The 27348-nt window shown below is 37.5% G+C and overlaps 1 protein-coding gene across 5 annotated transcripts; it reads left to right on the forward strand.

Annotated features, from left to right (window-relative positions):
- Positions 1 to 115: 115 nt before the first annotated feature.
- Positions 116 to 26527, forward strand: TRA2A (transformer 2 alpha homolog). Of its 5 annotated transcripts, none has more exons than XM_082044073.1 (9): positions 217 to 350; positions 9131 to 9442; positions 9722 to 9855; positions 11508 to 11607; positions 14660 to 14848; positions 23867 to 23982; positions 24499 to 24606; positions 25324 to 25391; positions 25569 to 26527. In XM_082044073.1, the coding sequence occupies exons 4-9, from the start codon at positions 11575 to 11577 to the stop codon at positions 25577 to 25579; spliced, it is 525 nt and encodes a 174-aa protein (XP_081900199.1). In that variant the 5' UTR covers positions 217 to 350; positions 9131 to 9442; positions 9722 to 9855; positions 11508 to 11574; the 3' UTR covers positions 25580 to 26527. The 5 variants fall into 5 exon arrangements, with proteins under 5 accessions (XP_081900198.1, XP_081900196.1, XP_081900197.1 ...); XM_082044074.1 differs by having other exon boundaries at positions 9131 to 9431; XM_082044072.1 differs by lacking the exon at positions 9131 to 9442 and having other exon boundaries at positions 116 to 350; positions 11436 to 11607.
- The last annotated feature ends 821 nt before the right edge of the window (positions 26528 to 27348 follow it).

Consider the following 27348-nt stretch of genomic DNA (forward strand, 5'->3'; position numbering starts at 1 on the left):
GCTGCACGCGCAGCGGGCCCCCCCACAAGCTGATCGCAGCCGCCGCTCGTTGTCCCGCCGGCGGCGCCTCCTTTGTAACGGGCGGGCCCAGGCGGGCCCCGCCCTCCGCGCGGTGTCGGGCGCAGACGGAGCAGAGGCGCCATTTTGCGCTGCTGCGGGAGGCGGTTTGGGAGGCTCTGGACGGGGGAGGTGGTAGCGATATCGGTAGCGATAATAATAACAGCAACAGTAACAGTGGTAGCGGTCGCGGGTACAGCTGCTGCTCGGGACTAGCGTCCCCGTTCGCCCAGCCCCGTGGCCAGGACTCTGCCGACATGAGCGACGTGGAGGAGAACAACTTCGAGGGGAGGGTGAGTGGCCGTCCCTGCCCGGGCCGAGCAGAGAGGGGTGACCTGAGCGGGGCAGGGTGGGCGGGGGCGCTCTGCTTCCTCCAGCCCGGAGGGACTGGGGGCAACGCAGCTTGTCTCTAAAATGGCTTCTTCAGGCGCCTAAGTCTCGGCTGGGCCGTGGGCTATCACGTCTCTCTTTATCTCCCTTTTTCTTTTTTTTTTTTTTTTTTTTTCCCCGACCCGGCGCTGAGGCGCTGGCCCAGCCGCAGCTGAGCTCCGCTGTCTGCACCCTCACACGGTTCCTTCTCCCATCACGTCCCCGTCCCCATCCCCCTCCGCCGGGTGCGGGCCCTAACCCTGCCAGCGCACCTTTTCTCTTGCAGAACAGGGCTCAGGGTGCTGCGGTAGCCCCGCGTTTCTTCCCGCTTCTCTCCTTATTTTCTTTCCTTCCCGTGGTCCCGAGGTTGTCCCGGCCCTCTCCGCTCGGCCGGGTGCAGGCCCCGGGCCCGCTGCCCTTCCCCGCCCCGCTCGTCCCACGGGCAGTGCCGGCTCCGGCCCGGGCTGGGGGAGCGTGGGCCCGCGCGGGGTGGCCGGGGCCTCCGCCCGCCCGGGAGGAGGGACGGGGCGCTTTGTGAGAGGTGCGCTGCTGCCTCTGGCTGCCCGCCCGCAGCGGGAACTCCCTCGGGCCAGGCTTCCCGAAGTCATCGGGAGGTTCGGCCCTCGTTGTTAAACCGTTGGAACTCACTGATCACGCAGCTGAAGACTTTCAACGAGCTGCTATGGTTTTGTAACCTGGTTAGGCCGGTTTCTTTTATCTTCCCTCTTATTGCTGCGGTTTTTTATGTACACGTATGACTGGACCCTTCAATTTTTAATGTGTTGTTTGGTTTGTTTGTTGGTTTTTGGGTTTTTTGTTTTTTTTTTCCCCCCTTAGTTATGATCAGGGCAAGCAGGGATTAGAAGCTGCTTGAAACAGGAATGAAATGTGTGCTTTGTCCTCACTCCATCAGTGTTTACTCTTTAATTTTGCAGAGTTTTTGGGGTTTTTTGTTCACTCTTTAAGAGATGCTTTAGAACAGGTCTGTCAAACTAATTTTCACCGGGGCCCACATCAGCCTCGCGGTTGCCTTCAAAGGCAAGACTCCTACGGTGATACAGTCCTAAAATTATATTTGGCCCTTTGAAGGCAACCGCGGGACTGATGTGGCCCCGGGTGAAAATGAAGTTTGACACCCCTGCCTTAGAGGAACACCTGAGTATTCTTTCGGTGCCTTTCTCTGATGAACCAGTGGCAGCAGCCTTGCCGTTATGTAGGGTTACTGTCTGGGGAAACAAGCAATAAAATTTTGGAAGATCAGTGTCATATTCTAATTATTATTTTTACACAAATATTGTTACCCTTTTGTAGTGTTAGTAGAAACAAACCAAACACATATCCTAGGCTGGCAGTGCTGTGCCTGGATGTGCAGTGATTACTGCTGGTTCCTCAGGTGAGGTGAACAAAATCTGTTTTTGTGTCGATTGCTTGGACAAAGATGGCTATATTGCTAAGCTCTTTTCAGCTCAGTAAACTAATTTCTGAAATGAAAACCAACTAAGTCTGAGAAAGTTGAGCAACAGGTATGCTTTGTTAATTTTTAAAAATTTAGTTTTTACTTCAGTTTCCCATTTTACAATAAGAGTTATGGGGTTTTTATTATTTTATTGTGTGTATTACCACTGTGCTTTATTGTTAGGAAGTATTTATGTTAGGTTCATCCACAGAACATATGTGTTAGGTTCCTTGGTGGATCTGTTGTTCTTGTTACAAAGCTGATAAAGCTGTGTGGTTTCAGTATTTCTGCATACCACCTTCTGCCCAGTGTAGAAATAAAATTACGTTTTGAGAGTATGTGCCTACATAGCAGTTCCTGTGATTGCCACTATTGCTACTTCTTAGTTGGCCTCTTTTTTTTCTTTTTTCTTTTTTTTTTTTATGGGAGGGGGGGTGTGATGGAAAATTTACTTGTTGGAAAGAGCTGCTGACCATGTTGAGTCTTCATTTGGAAAACTTCTGTACTTTTCTCTCCCTAACACTGGAATTTTTCAATCAGTCTGGCATGTGGCAGTGTCTTGTCTACTGGTATTTTTTTATAACTGAACATAATGACAAGTACCTGATTCATTTATAGTTTTGGGGTTTTGTTCTAATGAAAAACACTTGTAAGCAGTTCTTTTTTTTTCTTCAATAATACTTTTTGTTGTTGATGCTACTAAAATACTTGAAATAAGGAATAATATTTCAGACTGTAACATTTCATATTTCATTATCACTGAAAGTGCTTGCAGGCATAAAATGAAGCATGTGTAACGTTTCTGCTTTAGTGTTTAGTCTGCTGTTCCTGGCTTGATAGAACTCTGTTACACATGGAATGTCCTGGTGCAGGCACGTGGAATGAGGGAGTATTAAGTTCTTGCAAGTAGTGATAAAGTCTGATACCAATATGAAGGTGCATATTGTTATGTATGAAGTTTTCTCTTAAACAGAGATTAATTAGAAAGTGTGTTCCTGTTTTGCTGCTTCATGAAGAAAAATTGTTCATATACAAGTAACGATAATTCAGTTAATTTAAAAAAATTTTCCACAGTATGATAATGATTTTTTTAAAAGCTTATTTTAGCAGCATTAAAATACTGTCCATGGATATGCTTTGCCTCTAATTCATGGTTTTAAAATCATATGTTAATTAATCTGAACAGGAATTTTAGAATAATCATGGAAATAACTTTCCGATGAGACTCATAATTTGCGTTAATAACTTGCATTTCTGAAGTGTTCAGTGCAATCATTGTAGACATTGTAGAGTTTTCTTTTTATTCTTAAGCTCCCTTATTTCTTCATTGGCCTTTTTTTTAAGCAAATGTTAATCAAATATACTCAGACTAATTAACATCTACTCTGTGTCATTTTGTTTCAACTTAAGCAAGTTCTGTATTAAGAATGTGGCTGGTTGAACAGAAGAAATCCACCACCCCACCCCCCAAGCAAGCATGGTGATTTAATGGAAGGAAATTGTCAGAAGAATTAGAAATATAGTGGATATGCTATAGTCATAGGATTTTTATCACCATTGAATGTTCTTTGTGAGCAGGTCAGACAGGTGTGGCTTTTTTATCTTTTATTGCTGTCAGATGACAGGCAACTCTTATTCCTTTTCACATTTGTAATTATTTGTAGCAAGACATTGTTCATTCGGTACACATTCTGTGGTGCAAATTTATTGACACGTTTCCCAGTGCAGTGAACAAGTTGGAGTCTGAACAAACCTGTACTTCAGAAGCTCCGTTTGAAACTTTGATCAGTTCTTCTTTGAGCTTCCGATAATGTTTGACTTCTGTAGTCTTAAAAGTTTAGTAGTTTTCTACTGATATTAGTATGCTGTTTGTCTAAATAGATGAAATTTTATCAGAACAAAGATAGAATTCCATTTTAGAACTCCACGTTGTTTGTCTTCATTCTAGTGAGATGCTTCTTCCTCCTTTGTGCAGAATTGCAGTGATCTCAGTCTAATAAAACACTGGAAGAAATATACTATTTTGCATGTGAGCCATTTTGTTAAAGGATGTCTGCATAGTTCATATGTGTGCAAGTGGCTTTTGGATTAGCTTAACTGTGAATGTGTCTTACATTTGCTTCATGAAGCTTGTAGGCAAAATACTTAATTTCATATGTGTTCTAATGTTAGCTACCTAAATCTGATGAACTTTGCAATCATTTCTTTGGCAAAAATAATAGTGGGAGGGAAGTATGTTTAGTTATTGTATCCAGCCTCTGCTATAGTGGCAATCTGCCACGTCTGTGGAAAGGAAGGCACATTGCTTTACATACCTTTTGAAATACAGGCATGACAGTCTGTTTATGCTCAGGAGTTCTGCATTCACTTGGGTAGTGCTGTGGTCACCCTGTGGTTTCTAATGACCATTGTGAGGAAGGAGGCCTTTTCTGGAAGTCTTTTTTCCTTTTCTTTCTTTCTTTCTTTCTTTCTTTCTTTTTTTTTTTTTTTTTTTTTTTTTTTTTTTTTCCCCTTTCTTTCTTTTTTTTAAATGAAGCTTAATAAATTCTAGATTGTTCTGGACCGTGTGACTGGGAAGACTTCTCTTTTTGAAAACAAATACCATTTCCTGTCTTCCATATGTGATGGAGTGACTACAGAACCCTCCCTGAAGGCATATATTCAAGCCTCAGTGAGAAGATGAACTTGTAATTTTAAAAAGTTTGTTGCTGAAGCTATTAACTTATTTTTTGTTCATTTTAATTTTTTTTTTTTTTTAAATCAGGACAGTATCATCAAGAAATGCATGAAGTTTGATGATCTTGGTAACATTTAAACTGTACATGTCTTCAAGATAGCACAACTTATGATTTGCTTTTTATACAGAAACTTATTGGATACACTATTGAAATATTTACAGAAGAACAGCTACTTAAGGGGTCAGTTTTATTTTTAGTATAGAGTGACAGAGCATAGTATGAAGCAAAAAATATTTAACTTTTCTTGTGAGTTCCAGGGAAAGTTGGTAGATTCCTGTCAAAACAGTGGTTAAAATGTAATCTTGTCCTTTCTCATACATGAGACATCATTAAGTTGACAGTTTTATCCAGTGAATGTAGGCTGTTGCTGAATTTCTGTTTCTTTTTTGACTTTTTGACTGTTTATATTTTTCTATCCATTTATAAAGCTGGACTTCATTTATTTTTTTCTAGTTTGGGCAGGATTTTTGTAGAGTCTGAAGTATCATTTTGCTGGCTTAATGGTACTGCTAGACTACTTGTTGGCATGTCGTTTTTCACCCCATGTGTATTTCTTCTTAGCAAGGTCAAATGAACATGAACTGATTTTTTTTTTTTTTTCCTTCCCATTTCACCTCTCATGCTTTGCTGTAGAAAGAGTAATTCAAGCTTATTCAGTTCTTTTTATTTAGCATCTCACATTAAATTTTTATATCCTTTCTGTTGTACTCTGAAATGGTAAGGTGTGAAGTGGGGCAAGGTATGACAAGTTTGGGACAGAAGGAAAGAACAATTTTATCTTTCCTTGCCCCACCCCTGATGTTCTTTGTCATACCTTCCCACGATAGGTGAAAAACTGAGAGTACTTCTTGAAGACTTCTGCAGTTCTACTTTGCATAGAGGTGTTTTCAATGCTTTTAAAATAGTAATTATATTGGCGAGTAGCATTTCTTGTGAAGGATTTGAGGAATATGAACGGTAGATATAACTTGGATCAGTTACATGGTTTAAACAGTTGTACCAGTATTGATGAAATGCATTGACATGACTGACATCTTGCTCATCTGGATCATCTAAAGTTGTTGATAGTTGCTCAGTGACTGGGTTTACATGAGGTAATGGGGGGCACGGAATATCCTTTCCATACTACTTTCTGTGTTGTTCTTTCTAGGAAGAGAAAAGATAGAAAGGATGAAAAATGCTCTTCAGTGCTCTTAAAATGCTTTTAGCTGTACATCTTATCCAGAGAATCAGTAACAGAAGCTACAGTGATTTCTTTTTTTTTGGCTCCAAGTCCACACCTTGGTGAATTATAAATCCCATCTCCTAATGTGTGCATGAGGAAGCCACCACATTGTATTCAAAGGAAGCATGCTGTTATGGTTAAGAATTTTTTTTTTTTTTTAGGTGAGTTTTTTTTGGTGTGGGTTGGTTTTTGGTGTGATGGTGGTGGTATTAGGTTTGCCATGGGAAAAGTGTTACTGAGAGATGTAGCATTTGTTTTGAAAGGAAAGTCTGATCTGAAAAATATTAGGAAGTCAGCTGTCTTTGTACAGGCTGTAGAGACAACAAATCTAGGTAGTTTGATGTGCTCACACTAAGTGTCTACCTATACATTTGTAAAGGTGAAAGTAATGCCTGGATCATTGCATAATAAAGCTGAAGGCATTAAAATACATAGTGTTTTGTAAGATAGTTGTGGGATGAGAAGCTGAGTTAAGACCTGCAGCCTTACCTGTAGCCCTTGAATGACTAGGGATCTTTAGAACAGAAGGAAATGAAAATGTTGAGGATCCAGAGAGAAATTTTAGTCTTTCTTACGCAGTAATTAAATTAATTTCTCTGATAATTATGAAGTTAAGATCAGAATGTCTAGATTGCTTAAAGTCTAGTAGAGAACTGAGAGATTTTAATGTTTTGGATAATAAAGGTGTCTGTTTTCTGTTGTTTAATATGAGGTACTAAGAAGGGGGTTAACTACTTAATTTTCTCACTCATTGTGCAGAATGACTATAAACTGTTTATGCAGAACAATTGAGTCTGTCTATGATATAGACTAAGATATATCTTTCTAATTATTTCTTTCTAATAGGAAATAGAGGAGCAAAAGTCTTTAAAATCTCCCTTTGTTACTCCTTGAAGCTCTGAATCTCTTAAATGCTGCCTATAGTCTTGCTGATACAGATCTTATTAGGTACTTTTTCAGTGTCATCCTTAAGTCCTAATCTCTTGCAGATTATTGTGATTCCCTTAGTCTCTTTTTTTGAAGCACTGTAGGAGTTATAACTAGGTGATCTTTGTTACATCAGAAGATGAGATGTAATTGCCTGCCAATGACAGACACAGTATGCAACTGCTAACAGGTAATCTCTCTTTACCTGCAGTTTACATCTACAGTTACTTTGAGGAAGTTTGAAGTGTTCAAGAACGTACTGTCACCTCTGTCACTCCAGTTTCAAAGTTGTATGTTTGTGAGTGCAGCTTCTAAAGGTCTTAAACAGATAGTTCCAAAAGGACTTGACCAACATGAAATTATGTAACATTTGCTTTTGGCAACTTAATACAGATCATTGTCGTAACTGATACTGTTAGATACTCTCTGGATGGTGTCATAAGATGCTTCAGTTGAATAGATAAGGATACTAAGCTAAATTTTGCATTGTATGGGAGTGATTGGGTCATCGGTATTTTTGTCATCTCCCAACATTTCTAGATCGTGCAGTATCTGGTGTGGTGGGTGGTTGTGTTTGTGGTTTGTTTGTGGGTGTGTTTGTTTTTTTTTTTTTTTCATTTAAGTTTAGAAAGTTTTTGTTGCTCAAGAATTGATCTTTCAAATGTAAAAAGTATGGACAACACAATATCCTCATGAAGGAGTGACTGAGGAGGGTAAATTCTTTGGGTTTTTATTGAAGGATGTTTTTAAAATCTGAATGATGTCATGTTAAATGTTTCTCTGTAATGCTGATCACTTTTACTAGGGAGCGAAGTAGAAATAATTCCCAGAGAACCTGATAATTGTTGATTGTTGTAGGGGATGAAGTGTAAAGGGAAGAATTAAGGAGGCTTTCCAACTGTGAAGAATACAAAAATAGAGGCAAGATGATTAAAAAGTGTGTTAGGAATTATAAAAGGAAACGTATTTATTTTTATAGTAAACAGTGGATTTCAAATGTAATAATTAAAATGGCAAATAAGATGTGGTAATATTTAAGTGCACTTACAACCTTTTATTTTGGTGAAAGTTGTGTAGCCAGATCAGCAGATAGTCAATTTAATAAGGGTAACTTGTAATGCAGACTTGATTATATGGTCGATGTGTCAGAGCCAAGCTTTGAATTTGGCCTTCCTTGATAAGTTGGGCAGGTCTGTCATCCCAATAAGTGACACTATCCATGTGTTGCTTGCCCTTTTTGTTGAGGTAAAGGGGAAAGGTAGTGTAGCTGTAATACTTGTTAGTAAGGAATCTCTCAGGTTCCATTTCTGTTAGATTTATTGTCTTGAAATGTGAGGACAGCATCCTTTGAGAAGAACTTAAGGCCAAAGTACTGAAGAATTTAACTGCAAAAGAAAATGCAAATCTGGACATAGGCAGAGTAAGAAATAAGTTGAGAAAAACAAGCAGGAGGAGAAATGATGCAAATGAACGTGAAATGTAACACTTACGGGAGGGGAAATTGCTATGTATTTTTTTCATTAAGAATTTTGCACATTTTTTGGTGAAGTTACAGATGTATATAGCATACTGTTCAGTAGGGTGTTGTTTTGTTTTGTTTCTTTTTTTTTTTTTTTAATTAGCTGAGCTCCCTAGAAATGCTGTGCACTGGAAAATGTAAGGAAATCTTAACCTGCTCTGTTTACTTGTTTTCCCAGGGTTTTTTTTATTGCATGCATTACCATGCAAGAAAAAAACCCTCCTGCATTTTACTGGATTGCTTTGAACTGTGCTATTATATATCATGTTTTATATGGATTAAGTTGTATGCAAGGAAAGCAGGATAACAATGAGGAAGAAAAAATAAGAACAAAAATAATTTATCTTGCATATGTCCGTGTACATGTATTATGCAAGTAAGTATGTGCATAGAAAGGTTTTGACTGGAAATCTTTGGCCATTCTATTGAACTGAGAGTGTCTTAGTAATAATGTGTAGGAGTAGAATTTGGGATATTCAATACTGAGAAGTGCATAGTTATTATTTTAGGGGGGAAATCACAGTTATTGATATCAATACTTTCATATACTTGTGCTAATTAGCTTTTAGTGTATCTATGTATCTTGCAAAAAAATCTGAGAGGGGAGGAGGGTAGCTTTGAAAATACAGTAAACCACTGAAAACTCAGTAAGCTTGTTGTTAGAACATAGACACTTATATATAGTTTTAAAGATTTTTTTTTTTTTTTAAGTTGTTTTATAAAATAGTTTCTTTCACTTTACCTGCTGGTTTTTCAATTTGGTAGATAACATCTGAACTCCAGCAGAGTTTTATAATCCCCACGTGCTTAAATATACTAAATGTTCTTTTTCCATTAAGGTTAATGTTCGTGAAGAAATTGAAGAGTTTTTTCCAAGAATGTGGAAGATAAATCAAGATAAAAGAAGGCTAATGAAAAGTATTAAAGATCAGAAAATTAAAATTGAATGGGGGAAAAAATTGAACAGAAGATTGGTCAGATAGAAGCACTTGAATGTTTTTTTAAGGCTATAATGAATTGTTTGAATTGGGGAAGAATACACGAAGTATGAAAAATGAAAAACTCAATGAAGAATGAAGAAAAGTAGAAAGCAAGAGTGAAGTAGAATTAAAAGAATCTGGAAGAATGAATGGGTCCTAGGTTAAGTAAATGTATGGTTTATGTTCCAGTGTCTGTATGATCAAGTTGTAGATGAATTTGCATGATTACATAGTTAATAGAGAATTGGTGATCTGGTTCAAGCAGGGACCTGTTTGAGGAAAGCATACAATATTAACAGTGGGTTAGCAAAATGAAATTTGTTTTGGAGGGTATTGCCTAACCATTTGTTTTTCAGGAGCAATCAATATAATAGAGTTACTGTACTTTAAATGTTAGGAGTTAGGCATTTATACAACCAATACCATTTTTAATACTGTCTTTTTTGTTAGGAGTCTCGCTCCCAGTCAAAATCTCCAGCTGGGAGTCCTGCTCGTGTAAAATCGGAGAGCAGGTCAGGATCTCGGAGTCCATCGAGAGCTTCCAAACATTCTGAATCGCACTCTAGGTCAAGATCAAAATCAAGGTATGTACAGGAAGTTATTCATGTTAATTCAGTGTTACTGCTTATGCCCGTTCTTTTGTTACGTTGGTGAGATTTCTTTTCTCCTTGTTTTAAAAACTACAAACCTCCTGGGGTGTACTAACGGGGCTGTGTTAATTTGCATGTTAGCAGTTGTATAGGTGGATAGGGTCAGGGAAAGATTCCACGAGTAATAAAGCATAGATATAAATAGAAGAAGAAATGTAGAAATCACAACTAAAATTTGTAGGCTTATCACTTCTGGAAGAGACAGAAGGGATTGCGTCTCAATTCTATAAAAGTTCCTGCCTCCTTCCCCCAGAATCTTTTGGGAGGGAACTCTTGTGTGGACCTCTCCTTTAGGAAAAAAGTCAAGTGAGAATGGCAGCAAAGGTAGTCTGGGTTAGATAAAAGGAATAAGCTCCCTACCTGTTGGAAATGTTGGAAGATGCTACTTGGGGAAATCCTTGACATTCATTCATTGAAGGCTTTAAAAACAAAATCCCAGTACTATGGTTTATATTAGGTGTGGATAGCTTCTTGATTTGTGGGAGCTTTGATTTAAATGCCTTTTTTGATGTTGCACGTATCTTTCTCTGTCCTTTTCTAACCAAAGTGTGTGTGCGCAGAGGCAAAGTTTTACAGTTCTCTGTTCTGACAGAGCTTGCTCAGAACAGAGGAGGAGTGTTTGTCTTTTTTTGTCTAAATATGTCATAGATATTATAGGGCTTATACTACATATCTTCTCTCTTCCCTTGCACCATCATACTAGTGAAAATGGGGAGAGCTACCAAATCCCTCTTCCATCAGTGGAGATAGAGAAGCCAGAAAACAGCATTTGTAGTTCTGGAGGGGGAAGAGAAGTTGCATAGTATTATGTTGTTCCTCCTCCCCAGTTCTTGTCTTCCCTACTTAGACACTTTATACTAGGTCAGCTAAAAAAGAGTTGCTGTGCTCTGAATTCCAAAAGTTCAGCCATATATTGTAGCTTCTCTTTTTGAAATGTTTAGCCAGATAACTACCTACCTGTTGTTAAGATATAACATCCATAAGAAGTCATGCAGCTTTGATGGAATGATGCCTATTTAAAACTGAGCTTAGCATTGGCTAGACATCAGCAAAAAAATGCTTGAGGAATTAAGCAGATTTTTTTTTTTTTGGTCTTTATTAATTTTAAAGCCTAGGTGAACTTCATTTGTAGATACTGTAGTGCTGATAGATCTTGCCATTTTTCAGACAAGACAGTATTTTACAGTGTGGCATGTCTAGTTTCTGTATCATTGTTCAAGCATTAGTTACATGTGCAGTCAAACTGATAAAAGTTTAAAGTTTGAACTTCCCAAAAACTGTCATGAATATAATCCTCATTGTATGCCAGAAGCACTCTCACAAAGTTAAGAATTATGCTACTGAGCAAGTTTATTAGTGTTCTGAGCAATCTTTAGATGTCCAAAGTAGAAGAAACTTAGATATTTTAATTGTAGAGAGCCTCTAAAAAAAGACTTTTCTCTAGGAAATGTAAGGCCTACAATTCAGTATGTGATGTGCATATGACCTGACTAAAAGTTTTCTCTTTGTTGAAGATCCAGGTCCAGAAGACATTCGCACAGACGTTACACTCGTTCCAGATCCCATTCCCATTCTCATTCCCATAGGAGACGTTCTCGAAGCAGATCATACACGCCAGAATACCGTCGTCGAAGGAGCCGTAGTCATTCTCCAATGTCCAACAGGAGAAGGCACACTGGCAGCAGAGTATGTCATGTTCATCAAGGCTGAGTATCAAAAAACCAATTACTGCATATGTCACTGTAGTGCAGGTTACTTGCAAGCTGAATTTGACCTGCTGTCTGGTCACTGGAGGATACAGGAATTTGGGGGCAGGGGGAGCAATCTCTGCCCTTACAGCTAGGCACTTATTTCCTGGGTCTGGCAACCAGCAGCACGGTTGTAGAAAGTAATTGAAAACCATACCATTGCAAGTTGGTATGTGCAGATAGGGTGATATCTGCTTCCATCTGCTCTAGAATTTGAACCCTTCTGATTTATTTTTTTTGTTACAGTTCCCAGCATATGTACCTTTCACAAAAACAAGACCTTTTCTGTGCATGCTTGCAACCTGACACTATTGATAAGTTTGACTAGAGGAGCCAAAGAAGAAAATCCTCAAGCGTTTATTTGCTTATAACACGTGGCATATAATGTTGAAGGTTGCTTGTGATTTTATACATCTGAGTAATTAATTTAGTTTAACTTGAAGAAATAAACCCACGTGTTATTAACTAATGTGTAAATCTTAATAGACTAGAAAAGAATTCATTATTAAAAGGATCAGTAAACCTCTCAAAGTGTAAATTAGAAGCATCTCCGTATGGACACAAGGAAGTATAGGTACACCAGCCAAGACTTAAGATACTAATCTTAATTCTGAGAGATTTCTCCCAGTTGCCTTCTTTATAATCCTTTTCAGTGCCTTAGCTTCTGGTTCCACATCACTTCAGGCTGAACTAGATGAGTGCTCTTAAATGCAGGTCTGCCTCTTTATTGGTGAGGGCCGTTGTACTTTTCTGATCATTTTAGTTTTAATCTGGTTTAGTTTATCTGAATTTTTTAGTAATCCTGTCAAAAAAGAGTATAGATTTTTTTTGCAGGCTTACCTTCGTGAAACAGCTCATCAGGACCAGGTAATACAAATGCGAGGGAGAAAACAAGAGTATGGAAAGAGGCAAGACTACAGCGGTGCTAACATACAGTGGCTGAAGATGTTGTGAAGCAACATGCGTAGATACACTTTTTATGGGTCATTGCAAGTGTGTAATCATGATGTAGTAAATATTAATCTAATGTCTTGAAAAATTGGCAAGAATAACTGAACTTCAAAAGGGTTAGTAGATTTCCTAATGAAAGATGAATGAATCCACTTTACTACTCTAGGAAATATTGGAATATTTTGCTTTGTGAAGAAAGTATTTTGGAAATGATTCTGTGAAACACAAAACTTTTTTTCACAGTGAATTTCACATTAATTCTACGGAGTACTAGAGTTGTTAAAACGAAACTCAAATCAAGCAGAGTTGAATCACCTAAATAGTAAGGTCCTGAAGACACCAGGAAAATTGGTAGCAGTTTTGCCACTGCTGGTCTTGTAGAGAGCTTCTATACTGTGTTGTTGGGAGGCAGTACAAAAACCTGACATAAAAGCTGTGTTGTAGTCCTCTGCAGTCAGTTCAGTCCTTCCAGTGGTGATGTAACTGTCACCTGTCGCTTGGGGTGCACAAACAGATTCTTGGTACTTCTCTTGGCCTCAGAAAAATATAAGAGGGTTTAAGCGTAAGTGGGATGTTCAAAAAAGGACAACACTGATGTACTGTGGGGAGGGGCTTGTCCAAACTGATTTAAAAGACACGGAGATTTCATTAGGCTAACGAGTTTCAGTAATAAAATGAGTATAGCTGTTAATGCCACTGAATCATCAGATAGATTGAAATACAGGTTTAGGTTTCCTTTTTACTCCATATAATTATAACCTTCAAATGACAAACTGCCAGTTTTTGTTGTGCTCTTCATCTGTAATAAGGAATTGTAGAAAATTCATGTCTTAAAAGTTTGAACTTGGACAGATGGAAAGAAACTTCAAATATATGAGTAGTTTGAGCGTTTTATTTTCGCAATGGATTCCTAAACAAAAGCTCTGAAAAGAATGCAACAGAAGACCTAAACCTATTCATTCTTTGAATCAAGCTGAAAGGCAAACACTGAGGCATAACTTAGAGTGCATCAGTGGCTTTGAAAATCTGAAACTGAAATACAAATTTCAACTGCACCGGCTTCCAGTTGTTATTTTAGCAAAACCAGTAAATCCCTATGCCTGTTGCTGCCATTTAAAGTCACTGCATCTAATATAACAGCTGCCAGAAGCTTACCTGAAAAAATGTTAATTTTTATCGTAATAATTCTTACAGTGGAATTGGCATTACGTGAACCCCCTGGCTTGTAGAGAAACTCTGAACCTAAAAGAGAAATTGTACCTTGTACAATTTCATATTTGACTTCCTTTAGTTGAAGTGAAATGTTTTAAGTAGGTCTGTATCCCACATTGTATTAAAGAATCGAGTCGTGCTGCAGAAAAGTGTGTGCGCTTTTGGATTACAGTTTCACAGAACTGGCCTTCAGCACTTGCTGCTGTCTAGATGAAAGAAGCAGGTGATTTTAATCTAGTTTACAAGTGGAAAGAGATGAACTTTCAAATGTAAATATTGACTTCCGGTATAGTTGCATAGGAAATGTTGAAGGGGGGAAGTTTTGATAGAAGCTAAATTACAGTTTAACTGTCCATACTTAGGAGCTCAAATGCATTTTGTGTATGTGACTGGAGGCAGCGTGGGCTCTTTAGTACCAGCGGTGACTGTGCAGAAAGGCTCGAAGCAGGAGCTCAGGTTGCCTGACCCATAGTTAGTGCAGACTTGTCTGTCGTGTTTGCAGCTTGTTGGTCATTCGAGTGTGAAATACTAATAAAATAGGTTCCTGTTATTCTATAACTTTTCTGTAAACAGAATGCCCAATTTTTCTTAACTGAGTTTTTCACCAACATGATAAATTAATCTTTGTCTTTTTCTAAAATAAAAATCATTAAAGTAGTTGCTTTTTTAAAATATCTCATGATTGGAATGATAACTGATGAAGTATTAAACTTTGTAATAAACTGTGTTTAGGTTTCTTCAGGTTAAAAAAATTAACAATTGATAAATTTTTATGTGAGAATTGTTTTTTTATAAACTTAATTGGAGTTCAATGTTTGTCTTACTAGGCTAATCCAGACCCTAATACATGTCTTGGAGTGTTTGGTCTCAGTTTGTATACTACTGAGAGAGATCTGCGTGAAGTCTTTTCCCGTTACGGACCTTTGACTGGTGTCAATGTTGTTTATGATCAACGGACTGGACGATCAAGAGGATTTGCTTTCGTTTATTTTGAGAGAATTGATGATTCTAAAGAAGTAAGTTCATGCTTTAGTCCTTTTTAACAGTTGTGCTCCTTGTGCTGTGTCTTTATGGATATCTCTGAAAAAAAAAAAACACAACATTTTTGACTGTGTATTCACCAGCAGGTTCTCACAGTGAGATTAATTTCAAATATCTTGTTAAACCATGGCACTTTTAAACAGGTGAAGCATTTTAGTTCAATGCTCAGATGCTTAGGCAGATTTTGAGTATGAGCTGTCTGTATTGAATCACTGATGTGTTTTTATTTTCATTTTGAAGTAACAGACTAATATAAATCTTCAGACATAGAAGCCTCCTAGTGTCTTTGAAGTACTATGAAAGTTAATTTTTCAAAGTAATTTTCTGTATATATCAAAATTCGGAAGATTCAGTTTTCTTCTCTAAAAGCATGTCATTGTGAATTTGAAAAATAGTGGTTTTTGTCTTGAGTTGTGCCTTGGTCAGTGACCTTGCTAGTTACACAGCTGTTTACAGCTGGACCAAGTTGTTAGTATAATTGATCTGTAAGGAAAGAATCACAGAATATGAAGAGCAGCCTGTATTATGGTTCACCACAGTAAACAGTACTTTTTTTACCTGTGTAAGGATACTGTGAACTTTACTACATTTACAGAAATTTGTAGATGAAATTGCTGTTAAAAGTAAAGATGCACCCTTTTTTCAATTTTTTTTTTTTTTTTTTTTTTAATTTTTATTTAAGCTTTCAGTGCAGGGTTCTTTCTTGGGCAAGCAGAGTCACAAACTTTAAGTACCTTGTTTATGTATGGATTAATGGTTTTAGGCAGATGTTTCACATTTGCTGTTTGATTCTGTTTACATTAGATAAGTATATTCGTAATGTTTGAATATGACTCTTCTCAGTGTTGAAGGGAGAGGGGATGACAGCTGTGGAATCTACTATAAGTAGCTGAAAAATAAAAGCTCTGCTAATTGATGTTTTAATGAGAAAAAAAAGTGTTTAATGGATTACTTGGATGGACTAGACTCAGTTCTGCTCTTTGATTTCTGGTGTGATGCAACAGAATCAGTTAACGGGAAGAGTAGGGTTTGTAGATATATACATGCGGTTGTTGCAGGTTATAGGCGTAAGTAAAAACACACAAAACTTCCTTTAGTGTCCCTTCTCTGTTTTCCCATTATCACTTTGACAGGTTGAGAGAGGATTTAATGTGGATAGCTGTATATCCATCTTCAGTGGGATTTTGAAAATGTGACTGTTTTGTAGAGCGTATAACATACAAAATACTTGCACAGTATTTCTTGTTACATTCATATGCCAGTCTTGCCTATTTTACAGCTTCAGATGTCTTTAGAAGTAGGGCTTTTTTCCTAGTTGCCATGAGCAATGGTCATGCATGACACCATGCATTTCTTAAAATGTTCCGTGTAAATAGCATGAAATAATTTGTCTAGTATAAAGCTGTTTTGGCAGATACTACAAAAACTGGAATGCAAATAAAAAAAAGGATATTACTTGCAGTCAGAAATGTACAGAAATAAAGATGAGCACCTTAAGCAGGAACTGGAATAATTGGGAGTGTAATTAAACTTTTTTTTTTTCTTCCCACTGGGCTGGTGTGTGAAGAGGGGGAAAGGATGGAAAACTTCCCAACATTTGGAATTTACATAACTGTAATACTTTGGCAAGGAGGACAGGGAAAACACTTGTTTATTTTGTTCAATTTCATGGACTTTGAGAGCAGATTATAAGATGGCAATAAGTGGCAGCCAGTATAGAAATAAGGGGATATAGTTTTAGGTGTGAAACTCCCATCACAGGCCCTGAAGGAGAATATTGAAGGACTTGAAGTAGTTCTCTGTGTGCAGGATAGATCAAATCTGGAAAGTTGAGTATGCATAAAAGCAATGACACTTGAATTACTTTTGTTCTGAGTAAATACCTGTACTGGTTTCTTCAGGCAGTCAGAAACTTATTTTTTGCAGCTAGCACAGTCATCATTTGGATTTAGATGAGAATAATAAGATAACACGCCAGGTCAGAATTAATGTTTTTCTTCAAGTAACTTTCCAGTGTTTTTGAGTTGGAACAGAGAGAATGTAAGAATTCAACTGTTAACTTAGTTGTTTTCTGGGAGCCAAGGTCTTTCTGAACCTTCTGTCTGCAGGTTTAAGGAGAGTCAGGTTTTCCAGCTGTGGAGGTCTGTTCTGGTTCTCCTTCATTTCGATTGGGTTCCACTCAGGAGTTCCTTTAGTTCAGTGTTTTGCCATTCTGCTGTTTTTCAGTGGCCGCTGGGCCTTTCTGCCTTTTTGGCTTTTGCTCTTGCTGGAATTGGCTGTCTGGGACCAGGGTGCTCTATTCCTGGGACTGGCTGCTCAGTTCAGACAGAGTTCAGGAGGAATTGCATTAAGTATCACTTATTTTATGTTTTGTTTTATGTATATTAGTATTGTTTTGTTATTTTATTAAACTGGTTTTATCTTAATCCATGAGTTTCTCCCTTACCTTTCAATTTTTTCTTTTATTGGGGAGTGGAGGGAGGGAGCGAGCAAGCAGCTCTTGTGGTTTTGATTGCAGTCTGGGGTTAAACTGACAGAATGCCTTTCCTCTTAAAAAGCAAAACTACACAACAGACACTTCCCCCTGTCCCCTCCCCAACAAACAAACAAAACACCACTCCAAAACCCCAACACCCTAAGCCTCTGAATAAAGAGAATATAAAACTCTAGATGAGATGCTGAACTAAATTCCAGTCCTCTTAAAGCAGTCATAGATGGATTAGATATGTGTAGAACTCTACCAGAAAAATGTGTATTTTCCATTATCTTCACAATTGTCCTTCCAGGAGAAGGAATACTGGGGAGCCTCTGAGCTGACATGCTTTCAAACACTGTTAATACTAAAATTTGACACCAAATGAATTATGTTTTTTAAACTTCCATAACTTGGTTTAAGATAGGTTGGTGTTGGTATTGCATGGATTCTGTTGCAGCTGAAATCCCTTTGTGATTTGTGATCTTTGTGATCCCTGGTTACTGTTCTTACAGATTGAATCAGTTATTGAGCTGTTTTAAAAGTCAGTATGTGTCAGGATTCTGAAACTAAGCGATGCAATGTTGCTAGCTGCATATGGAGGTAAAGACATTCTGAATTGTCAGTGTGGATAATGGGATGGTCATCCATAGGCAATGTAAAATAGCATTTTTTAAAGGTGATACTTTGCAGTGTCCTAAAAAAAGGACCAGCAATAAAGTTTATTTTAACTTAAACTGTTTTAGACTTCCAGAACTTCAGATGTATTATGACACCATAGCAGCCTTGTTGTTAGCTGTTTATGATCATCTTGGTTATAAAGAGAAGCAGAGGTTTTCCTTCTGGTAACTGCTGGGTAGAGCAGCTGGCAGAGCATCACAGTAGCTTCAGTCATTCCACCTCAACTGGACTGGGGAAGGAATGTTTGGTACATGTGTTCATGCTAAGGGAGACTTCCTGTGGAATCTCTTCTGCTCTGTTTAAACTCTACTGAGATTGACCTAAAACTTTGTGGTCTGACAGAAGGTTAGTTTTCTATCAAACGTCTTTTATTGCAATGGTCTAGTGTTTGCAGGATAGCACTTGGACTAGGTTATGTTCTGACCCATACTAAAGATGCTCTTGAACACTGTCTTTAGATCAAAACATGATAGCAGACAATAAATGTTGGGGACTGACATTTATCTGTCCAGAAAATCTGAGCCTTTACTGTGCTAATGTTCTTCTGGTGTGTTTGTTCAGACAAAGCCTATTTGACAAGCCTGTGTTACCTATGTTTTTCTAGAAGAGAGAGCATTCTCCTATGGGTGTAGTGTTTTTAATTTTTTGTGAAGTTTTGTTGCTTTTCCTAAAAAAAAAAAAAAAAAAGACACAACCACACAAAACAAAAAATAAACAGAGCCCACCTTTTCTAAATATTTGGTACTGCATTTGTCCCTTATGCGTTGCAGTGTCTTCTCCTATGTTGGTCACCTTTCTACTATGTCTTCAGAACCACATGTGCAACATAATGCAAAAGGCAGGACCTGTAAACATCTGTTGGAGCCCTGTTTCTCTCAATTGGCATTCTTTTTTATATAGTACTCAGTATTGACAATGCTGGCACTTAGGCAGTGTCATAATATTGCAGTTTTGCAATATTTTTGCTAAATTGTAGAGGATATTCACCTGCCTGTCACATTAGGATTTTCTTCCTGTGTTTAGAGGAGCACAAACTTTCATGTACTGGAGTGAGGAAAAACAAAAACATTAAAGGGTGTATTGATTATCTCAGAGTTAACACTAAATTGAGAGGATTATGAGTAAAGAAGTGCTTGTGATTCTTACTACAGTGACCAGGGATTTCATATGCTGCTCTCCAGCTTTTCAGTAACTCAGAATATGAAGTCTTAGTTGTTGTTTAAACTGAGGATACTGGGAATGTACTATGTGTCTGTAGCAGTAATTCCTTTGAGAAGCATTAACTACAGCAGCTGTTGGCAAAATGGAATTTTTTAGCTTTCTAATGCTAGTTAGATGCTCTTTATAGTTTTGAGTGTCTTTCAAAACCGTTTTCTGAAGTAGTGTTCATTAGCAATCAAGGGAAACCAAACTGTTAATGTAATTCGGTTGCCAAAGACCAAAATAATAACAGGGGAGGTTACTTTAATTTGCAGGTCATTTAATCTGTGATGGAAGCAGACCAAACTTAGAAGCATCATTATTGACCAAAACTTCTCACGTAGGTTGTTGAAGAAATGCTTTAAGTATTGTTTGTGGTATCAAAACCTGGATAATTATAAAGGATAATAACCTTTATAATCCTGGATAAGAACACAAGAAGGTCTCAAATGTTTATAATTACAAGTTACAGACTTCTGAAGGCCCTGAAACACCATGAAATTGCTAATACTTGCAGAAACATCCAGTTACTCATTCTGGTTCTCTAAAATCCTGTATTTCTTGACTCTGAAACTCTTTAAAGTATGCTTTAAAGAGAAAACATTTAATCAACTGATGTTTGTTTAAGCTCAGAAACTTGACAATATTCTAATACTATTCTAATACTATTTTTGAAAAGAAAACCTCAGACTAGAGAAAATAAATTGACTCTTGTGCAAAGGTGAAGTAGAGACACTTGAATTCAACTTTGCAGACTGCAGCAAGTGTAAAAAAAAATTTGGTTTCTTAATTTCTTTATTCAACCCATCATTTTTTTTTTTTTTTTTTCCCCAGACTGTCCTTTCAGGTGTCCTCATTAAATCCAGACCTGAAACAGTGATACCAGTATACAGGGGATGGGGGGGGAAGTTAATCTACTATGTGTCTTCATCTCATGCTGTACCTGTGATACAGTGGAGAGGATGTTTTTATTTGCGGCAAAAACAAGAAACCCTCCAAAAAACACGAGTCCCAACATATATTGCTCATGTTTGACTATTCAAGTGTATTCAATTTGTACTTACTTGGTAGTGATGTCACATTATTGAAGTAATACAAAGCAGCCAGAAGCAGTCGAAATGAAGGCTTGATCTTTTGTAGAATGCATATGGTACCTTGGATTCTGTTGCAGTCCAGTTCTCTCCCTCCCTTCTCCTCCCGTCTGTCAGTCACTACAGTACAGGCTGCAGAAATTTCCCATATTGTTTCCTTATCGAAGCTGCCCTTTGTGGCATTATCCAGACTGAAACAATATTTAATTTATTTCAGTGAATTCTTGATTGCTTAACTAATAAATCAGTGACCTGTGTAAGTTTATGCACACAATTAAAAGTTCTGTGTTTCCAAACTTGTTTTACTCTACAGAAATGCTGATGCATGTAGAAAACGGCATATACTGTAGTAAATATGAAATCAAAATATGTTAAATGTAATACTGACTGCTTTGAGCCACCAGAGATCATGATCCTGTAGTTTTGGAACTACTCATTTTGTTAAACTAACAGCTTACGTGTAATAATTTGAAGGAGTTATGTTATTAATGGATAGACTGCTCTAGATTTAAACCGTAATCTTAAGATTGAATTATTACCTGTGCCATTTCTAATCCTCATTCTCTGTTTTCTGACTGCAAACATGCAGATGTGTATTCTGGCCTACAAAGTCATTTTTTCCTTAGAACTTGCAAATCTAATAGCGCATGTTTGTAGAAATCCTGTTGGCTTGGTTGCTTACTGTCATATTGCAAGTCTTTTAACAATATTTAGATATTTGGAAGAAAATCCAGGTTGAAATAAAAATGCACTGTTAAAGGCTCCTGAGAGGGTATTGTGTGTCTTAAACCCCAATGTAATTTGATTTTTCTCTTGAAAATACTTCATTTGATGGTCTGTAAAATACACTTCTATCTTTTAAACAGTATTTGAGAATGTCTTCTGCATTGTTAGAGCAAATGTGCAATTTTTTTCCCTTTGACGTTTGAATGTTCTTAACACAGCGTTCATGAGTACCCAAAAACAGCAAGAAAAGCGTACTGAAATTTTTGAATATGACATGCTAGTCTAACAGAATTGTAAAATCCAAAACTTTATTATAAACTGTTTTAACTTTAAAGAAATTACAAAAATGTCAATAATTAGAATGACTAATATATTTTTACAGCCTTTGTGCAGAAGAAGTACTGTTGTATTGCTTGTCTGAAACCCTGTTTTCAAATAGGGCTTTTGGTCATATCACAGCAGCTTTTAGCTAATGTCAGCTTAAGTACTTTGTTTCAAAGATTTTGAATTTGAACATGAAAAATTACGCAGAGAATTTGAAAACATCTATGGAAAGAATTTCCAGTTGCTAAGGACTGAATGTGAGTGATACTATTGATTATCATTGGAATCATAATGGCTTATTGTAAGTTTTGGCTTTTCTGCAGTTGGGGGTGCAGACAAAACTATAAAAGTCTTCGTTATGTTTGTATCTCTATAAAAGATTTTTGATTTATTTAATTTTTTTTTAGTTGGTAGTTATTGCTGACAGCTGTTGAAAGCTAAGAAAACTGAAGTTTTAGTATTGTGGGGGTCATTAGATGATGTGACCCAGGACCAGGATGTCTGAGTTTCATGCAGACTGATAACTATGAACTAATCTTTATCCACTAAAATGTAAAACTTGGTACTTCCAAAACAAACCATCAGCTCTCAAAATTTATTTATCTGTCTTGCTGGGATGTTCCTCTTCTCGGTACTCTATGTCAACTCTTCCTTTTTAAGAGGTGTTTGTTCTTTTAACTAAATAAGACACTTACCACATGTTCTGGAGCTGAGGTGGCTTCTTGTCAGCTGAGCTTATTGTTCTACAAGTTGTTGATCAGACATAAAAATGCCACGAAGCAGAAAATTCCTTACCTTTCAAAACAGCTTGCATATTGTTGCATTTCCAGAAAGATGGGCTTTGTCATAAAGCTAATCTTTTGTCCAGGTATTTGCAGCCTTCATTTTTAGGTTTCGTGCACACATGCATTCCTAGGATGTGTGCCCAGGTTTATTTTAATTTCGATCATCTTTGTGGAATGGGACTTTAAAGGGAAGTCTCAAGGTTAGGAAACTAAAGCTAACAATCATGTTTTATTTACAAAACATAGTTTAGTGTATGTTGAAAGATTTGAAATGCTTTGTGGCTCTGCCTTGCAGTTTGGTAAACGTAGTTGTTACATTTCTGAATGGGAGCAGAACTCACTAGGTGGCGATATAGTATAAACAGCATTATTAAAACACGAACTAAGTGTAGTTAAATAGGTTAGTGATAATTCAGTCACTTCGAGTTTGGGGACATCATAGTTAAATCATGTGGGTGTTAGGCTTTTGTTTCCTCCTCTATAACTTGTATGTTAATTCAATAAAGTTCTTGTTAGAGATCTGCAAAAAGTTACATTTCTGAGTAGTTGTTTCATTATTCAAAAGAAGAAAAAGAATGCTTTGAGTTGCAACTTAATATTTTGAGGTTGTCTGTTGTTCCTCACAGTTAAAAAATAGCAAAGTGGTTGTGTTCTTTAACTTCATATTGCAACAGTGCCTCTTCTCCACACATGATAGATGAAAATAATATATGCTTGGCTAAGTGCTGTACTTAGTGTCACAAACTAAGTGGTGTGTATTAGTATTTCAGAGATCTTAGAGTAGCTGATGAAAGGATCCAAAGAAAATCTGCTTTGCAAATTCTAATAGCTTTTAACTCCAGCATTAACTGTTTGCTAAATTCTTATGTTTGTGGGATTGTTTTGTTTGTTGTTTTTGTTTGTGGCTTTTTTAGTTACTATTGCATTAATATAATTCTCAAAAGTATGCTGTGTTCCTTTGAAAAAGTATTTTCATGATTTTGAGTTTGTGAAAGCCATTGTATTGATTCTCAAAGACTAGAGAAGCAGGGGCTGGAACACCCAGTGAGCGTGTGCAGGGGCTGCGGGCGGGTCTGAAGGCACAGGCTGCTCAAGCACAGACCCTTCTGTGTATCGCTTTAGCGAGCTGCTATTGTGAGAGGGAGTGGGGAGGAAGGTTGTAATTAGGTATCCATGTAGGCTGAACCCGCCATTTTACTAAGCTCTGCTGGAGTAGGTCCTTGTAAGGGAGATGGCAGGAGGCTGGGAGAGCGTGAAATGGCAGCCGACTAGCAGTAATCCGGCCATATGCACCCTACAGGAAGCCACTGTTTTGCGCAGCTTTGGAATCTGCCTGTCCCCTCTGGGTCAGAGACGGCGGTGGGAAAGATGCAGTTTTTAGAGAAAGCTGGTTTGGCTTTCAGTTTACCTTTCTGATGGGTAGAAGACAAAGTCTAGGGAAGGTGAGCGTGTTAGTAGTTAGCACCATGCTCTCTTAAGAAGGGATTGCGTGTCACATTACTCCGGCCCCCGGTGCAGGCAGTCTTGAAACCGCCGGCAAACGGGCCAGGGGACAGATGAGCCATTCGCCACAGCGGGGCACTAGTAACCAGTCTAAATAAAACCACTTCAGTGCTTGTTTATCTGATGGAAAAGAATGTGTTTTGTACATAGCCTTCCATAGTTACCAGTAGGTTGCAGGTTTCACGTCCCTGTTTGTTGTCTCTCTTGCAGGCAATGGAGCATGCGAATGGCATGGAGCTGGATGGCAGGAGGATTCGGGTGGATTACTCGATCACCAAGAGAGCACATACGCCTACCCCAGGCATCTATATGGGCAGGCCAACACAGTAAGGAGTTCACTCATTTCCTGTAATGGGACTAAAATGGATTTAAACTGAATGTTCGGAGTCTGGTTGAAGAAACAGAGGTACAGATAGGCTTTTGTAAAAAAAAAAAAAAAAAAATTAGTTACGCCAATTGTATTTTACCACAAATTTATTAAAGCAAAGGATGTGTTACTGTGGTTCACAGATACAATAAACCACAGTAGTATTTAATAGTATCTTTCTTTATTAAAAAATACTGAAGGAGTTATTTTTTAAAAGTACATCCAGCACAGTTAGTTAATGCACCTTTAGCTTCCTGAAATAACGTGCCCACTTGCCTTTGACGGGAATTAGGCTTAAATCCCTGGTGGGTTTCTGGGGTTTTTGAAGGTGTTTTTCTTTAAATGTTTCATTGTTAGATTGTTTCATGGCATAGTTTTAAGTGTCTGATTTACAAGAACACTTAAACTTTTAAATAATTTAAACCAAGATGAAGAGTAGATATCTTAGGTAATTTTTGTGCTTTTTCCCTAATAGCAGTGGAGGAGGTGGTGGCGGTGGAGCAGGTCGTCGTCGTGACTCATATTATGACAGGGGGTATGACAGAGGATATGACAGATATGAAGAATATGACTACAGATACCGGTACCTAATCTTTATTTAATTTCTGTAGAAACAGGGAATTTGTTGGAAAAAATGAAAAGTTAGGTGACAGAAATGTTATGGAGTTTGTAGGAACGTTCTGCTTACAGCCTTGCAATGTGTTAGAACCTCATTACGTTAGGTTTTGTGGGATTAAAGTAGTCGTAATATTGGGTGTTAATGTAGTTTGGATTTACAGTAAACAGTTGAGCAAGGGGTTAATTTTGCTACCTGAAGCAGGTCAAGCATGTGCCCTGTGAATCTGGTGGACAGATAGAAAGGGAACTCGTTTTTCCATACTGTATATAGAACCAGAGACAGCTGACACCCAGTGCTGTTAAAAAAGGAGTTATTTGTAGATGGGATTTTTAATGCTTGACATTTCATAACCATCTCACTGTTTTGAAAGTTATCTAGTTTCAGAGAATTTTTTCAAGAAGAATTGCAGGCATCTGTAAAAGCACTTATTGTGTTTGCAAGGCTAGTGAGAGTTTATGAAATTCTGTGTCTGGGAATATCTTGCAGTTTTGAACACATCAAATAGAGAAATATAAAAGCATTTGTTAAATAACTGTAAGACACAGCCAAATAAAGCTGAAATCATTCATGCAAGCCAAGTCTTTCAGTGCTAAGGAAATGGTTCTGTTCTGTGGAAGTGATGTGAATAAGGCTTCTTTTATAATGAATGTTGTTGGGTTTCTTTTTTAATTTCCTTTAAAGGAGACGATCACCATCGCCTTACTATAGTCGATACCGATCCCGATCAAGATCCCGTTCCTATAGTCCAAGTAAGTAAATACAAGTGAATAAATAGAATCTGGCTGGGTTAAACTTTGTCATTACTAGTATTATTTGTCAATGGAGATTCTGAGTGTGAAAGCAAAAAAGCTGGGCACATCAACGCTGAGTTGATGTGTGTACAGTTAGTACTTCATAGTAATTGTGTTATCTTTCTTTTTCCCCAGGGCGCTACTGAAGATTGGAAGAGTTACAGTTTGAGGACATGATTTTTAAATACAAAGTTCACATCTTGGCTTTCCTCCTGCTTTCCCTCCCATCCTTCCCTTCCTTGTCCTCCATCCAACTCTTTTACAAGTCTTTGGTTTGTTTAGAATATACATATTTTCGGTTGAAGTATACATGTTTTCCATCCTGTTGTAATACTCTTAAATATTGTAATTGTTGTAGTTTTTTGTGTAGTAAAACATCTTAAGCAAAATGAGATAGAGAACACAAAATGCTGATACATTTTGGAAGTCATTCCTATTTTGTTTCAAAAACAATTGGACTCCTGACTAATCAGAAGAGAGCATTGATATTTTTAAAGCTTGCATGTCATATGTAATATACACACTCAGATACTTTAATAAAAACCTGCATTTCCAAGTAACCTGTTAATCTTTCTGTTAAAATGTTTACCTATTACTTTGATAAACAAGTAATGACTTTTGAGCCTTTTCTGTAATGACGAACTTACTTAGATAGTCATGAACCAGAGGATGATTTTTTTATGTTGTTTTTTTTTCTTTGAGTGTAGACTATTTGAGTTAAAGTAAAATTTGGTCTTTGACTGGGAAAATGGATCCTTGTGTACTCAAAATTAAGACTTTGTTTTACCGATAAAGTTTCTGTATTGCTACACAGTGGTTAACATTTGAAGTTAAAACTGTAAAAATCCTGGGGTTCTTACTGTACTTGGTTGAATATTTCCTCTTAATTGGCGCAGGAGAACAAAAAGATATTTATTGAACGTAGCAATTAGTTACATATTTTGCTGTTCATTTAAAAAATAACTTCTTTTTTTGTATTGCAATAACAATTAAGTTTTGTTTATAGTCTTTTCTGGAGTTTTGAAAGTATGGATGGAAAAACCTACAACTACATGTAGACCCCTTTTCCCCTCAATAAAAGTTAATTCCATTGAGATGTGGTTTTCTAGTCTTATTCTGTGTTTTCTGTCACCTTGGATATAGGTTAAACAAGGCGTGATGTTGCTGTGTGGGTGATAAAGTCAGCGTTTGTCCATCTTAAGAGCTCAGTCTTCCCAGAGAATCAGCCTGTGGTTACCTGGGGTGGCCAAGCAGAGCGGGGAGCCTGCCCAGCGCTTTCATGCACCATCTTTGGCACTTGCTGGAGTCGTGGCGAGATGGTTCAAGAAGAGAAACACTATTGACTTTGTTTAGATTTCTGGCAAGTTTTGCCCTCTGAAATAAATTCTGACGTGGCTGGTTGAATGTCGATGTTGGCGCAGCAAAAGGAATAGAGCTACAAAGCCCTCACAGCAAAAATAATGTCATCCTGGTTGTCAGGCAATGCCACCAAAAGAGTTTGTCATAATTTTAAGAGGGTAAGCCTATGAAATGCGACTTTGTTAACTATTTCTGAATGTCAATGCCAGGAACTATTTACAAGTAATTAAAAGAAACACAAACACATCCAAATCTTTTGAAGGCCTTATATGGTATGCTGGGGAAACTGGTGACAAAAGAAGTTCTAACTTATTGGTTATTACTCAGTACTTTTTATCCATAAATTGTAGTTGAAAGACTCTTAGTAAAATGGAAACAAAGGACCTGAAACACTGAAGTTTGACAAATAACCCTCCAATTCTGAAGATATTATGGGTGATCCAGGCAAATTGGGAAGAATCAATAAAATTGTTCTCTATAAAGCAAGCTGTTAATATCTAATCATGGAGAAGTGTGGGTATTTAAATTCTGGTTTTGTTCTTTCAAAATGAAGGGG

The sequence above is a fragment of the Streptopelia decaocto genome (assembly GCF_964273445.1).
Source record: "Streptopelia decaocto genome assembly, chromosome: 2".
Lineage (NCBI taxonomy): Eukaryota > Metazoa > Chordata > Aves > Columbiformes > Columbidae > Streptopelia > Streptopelia decaocto.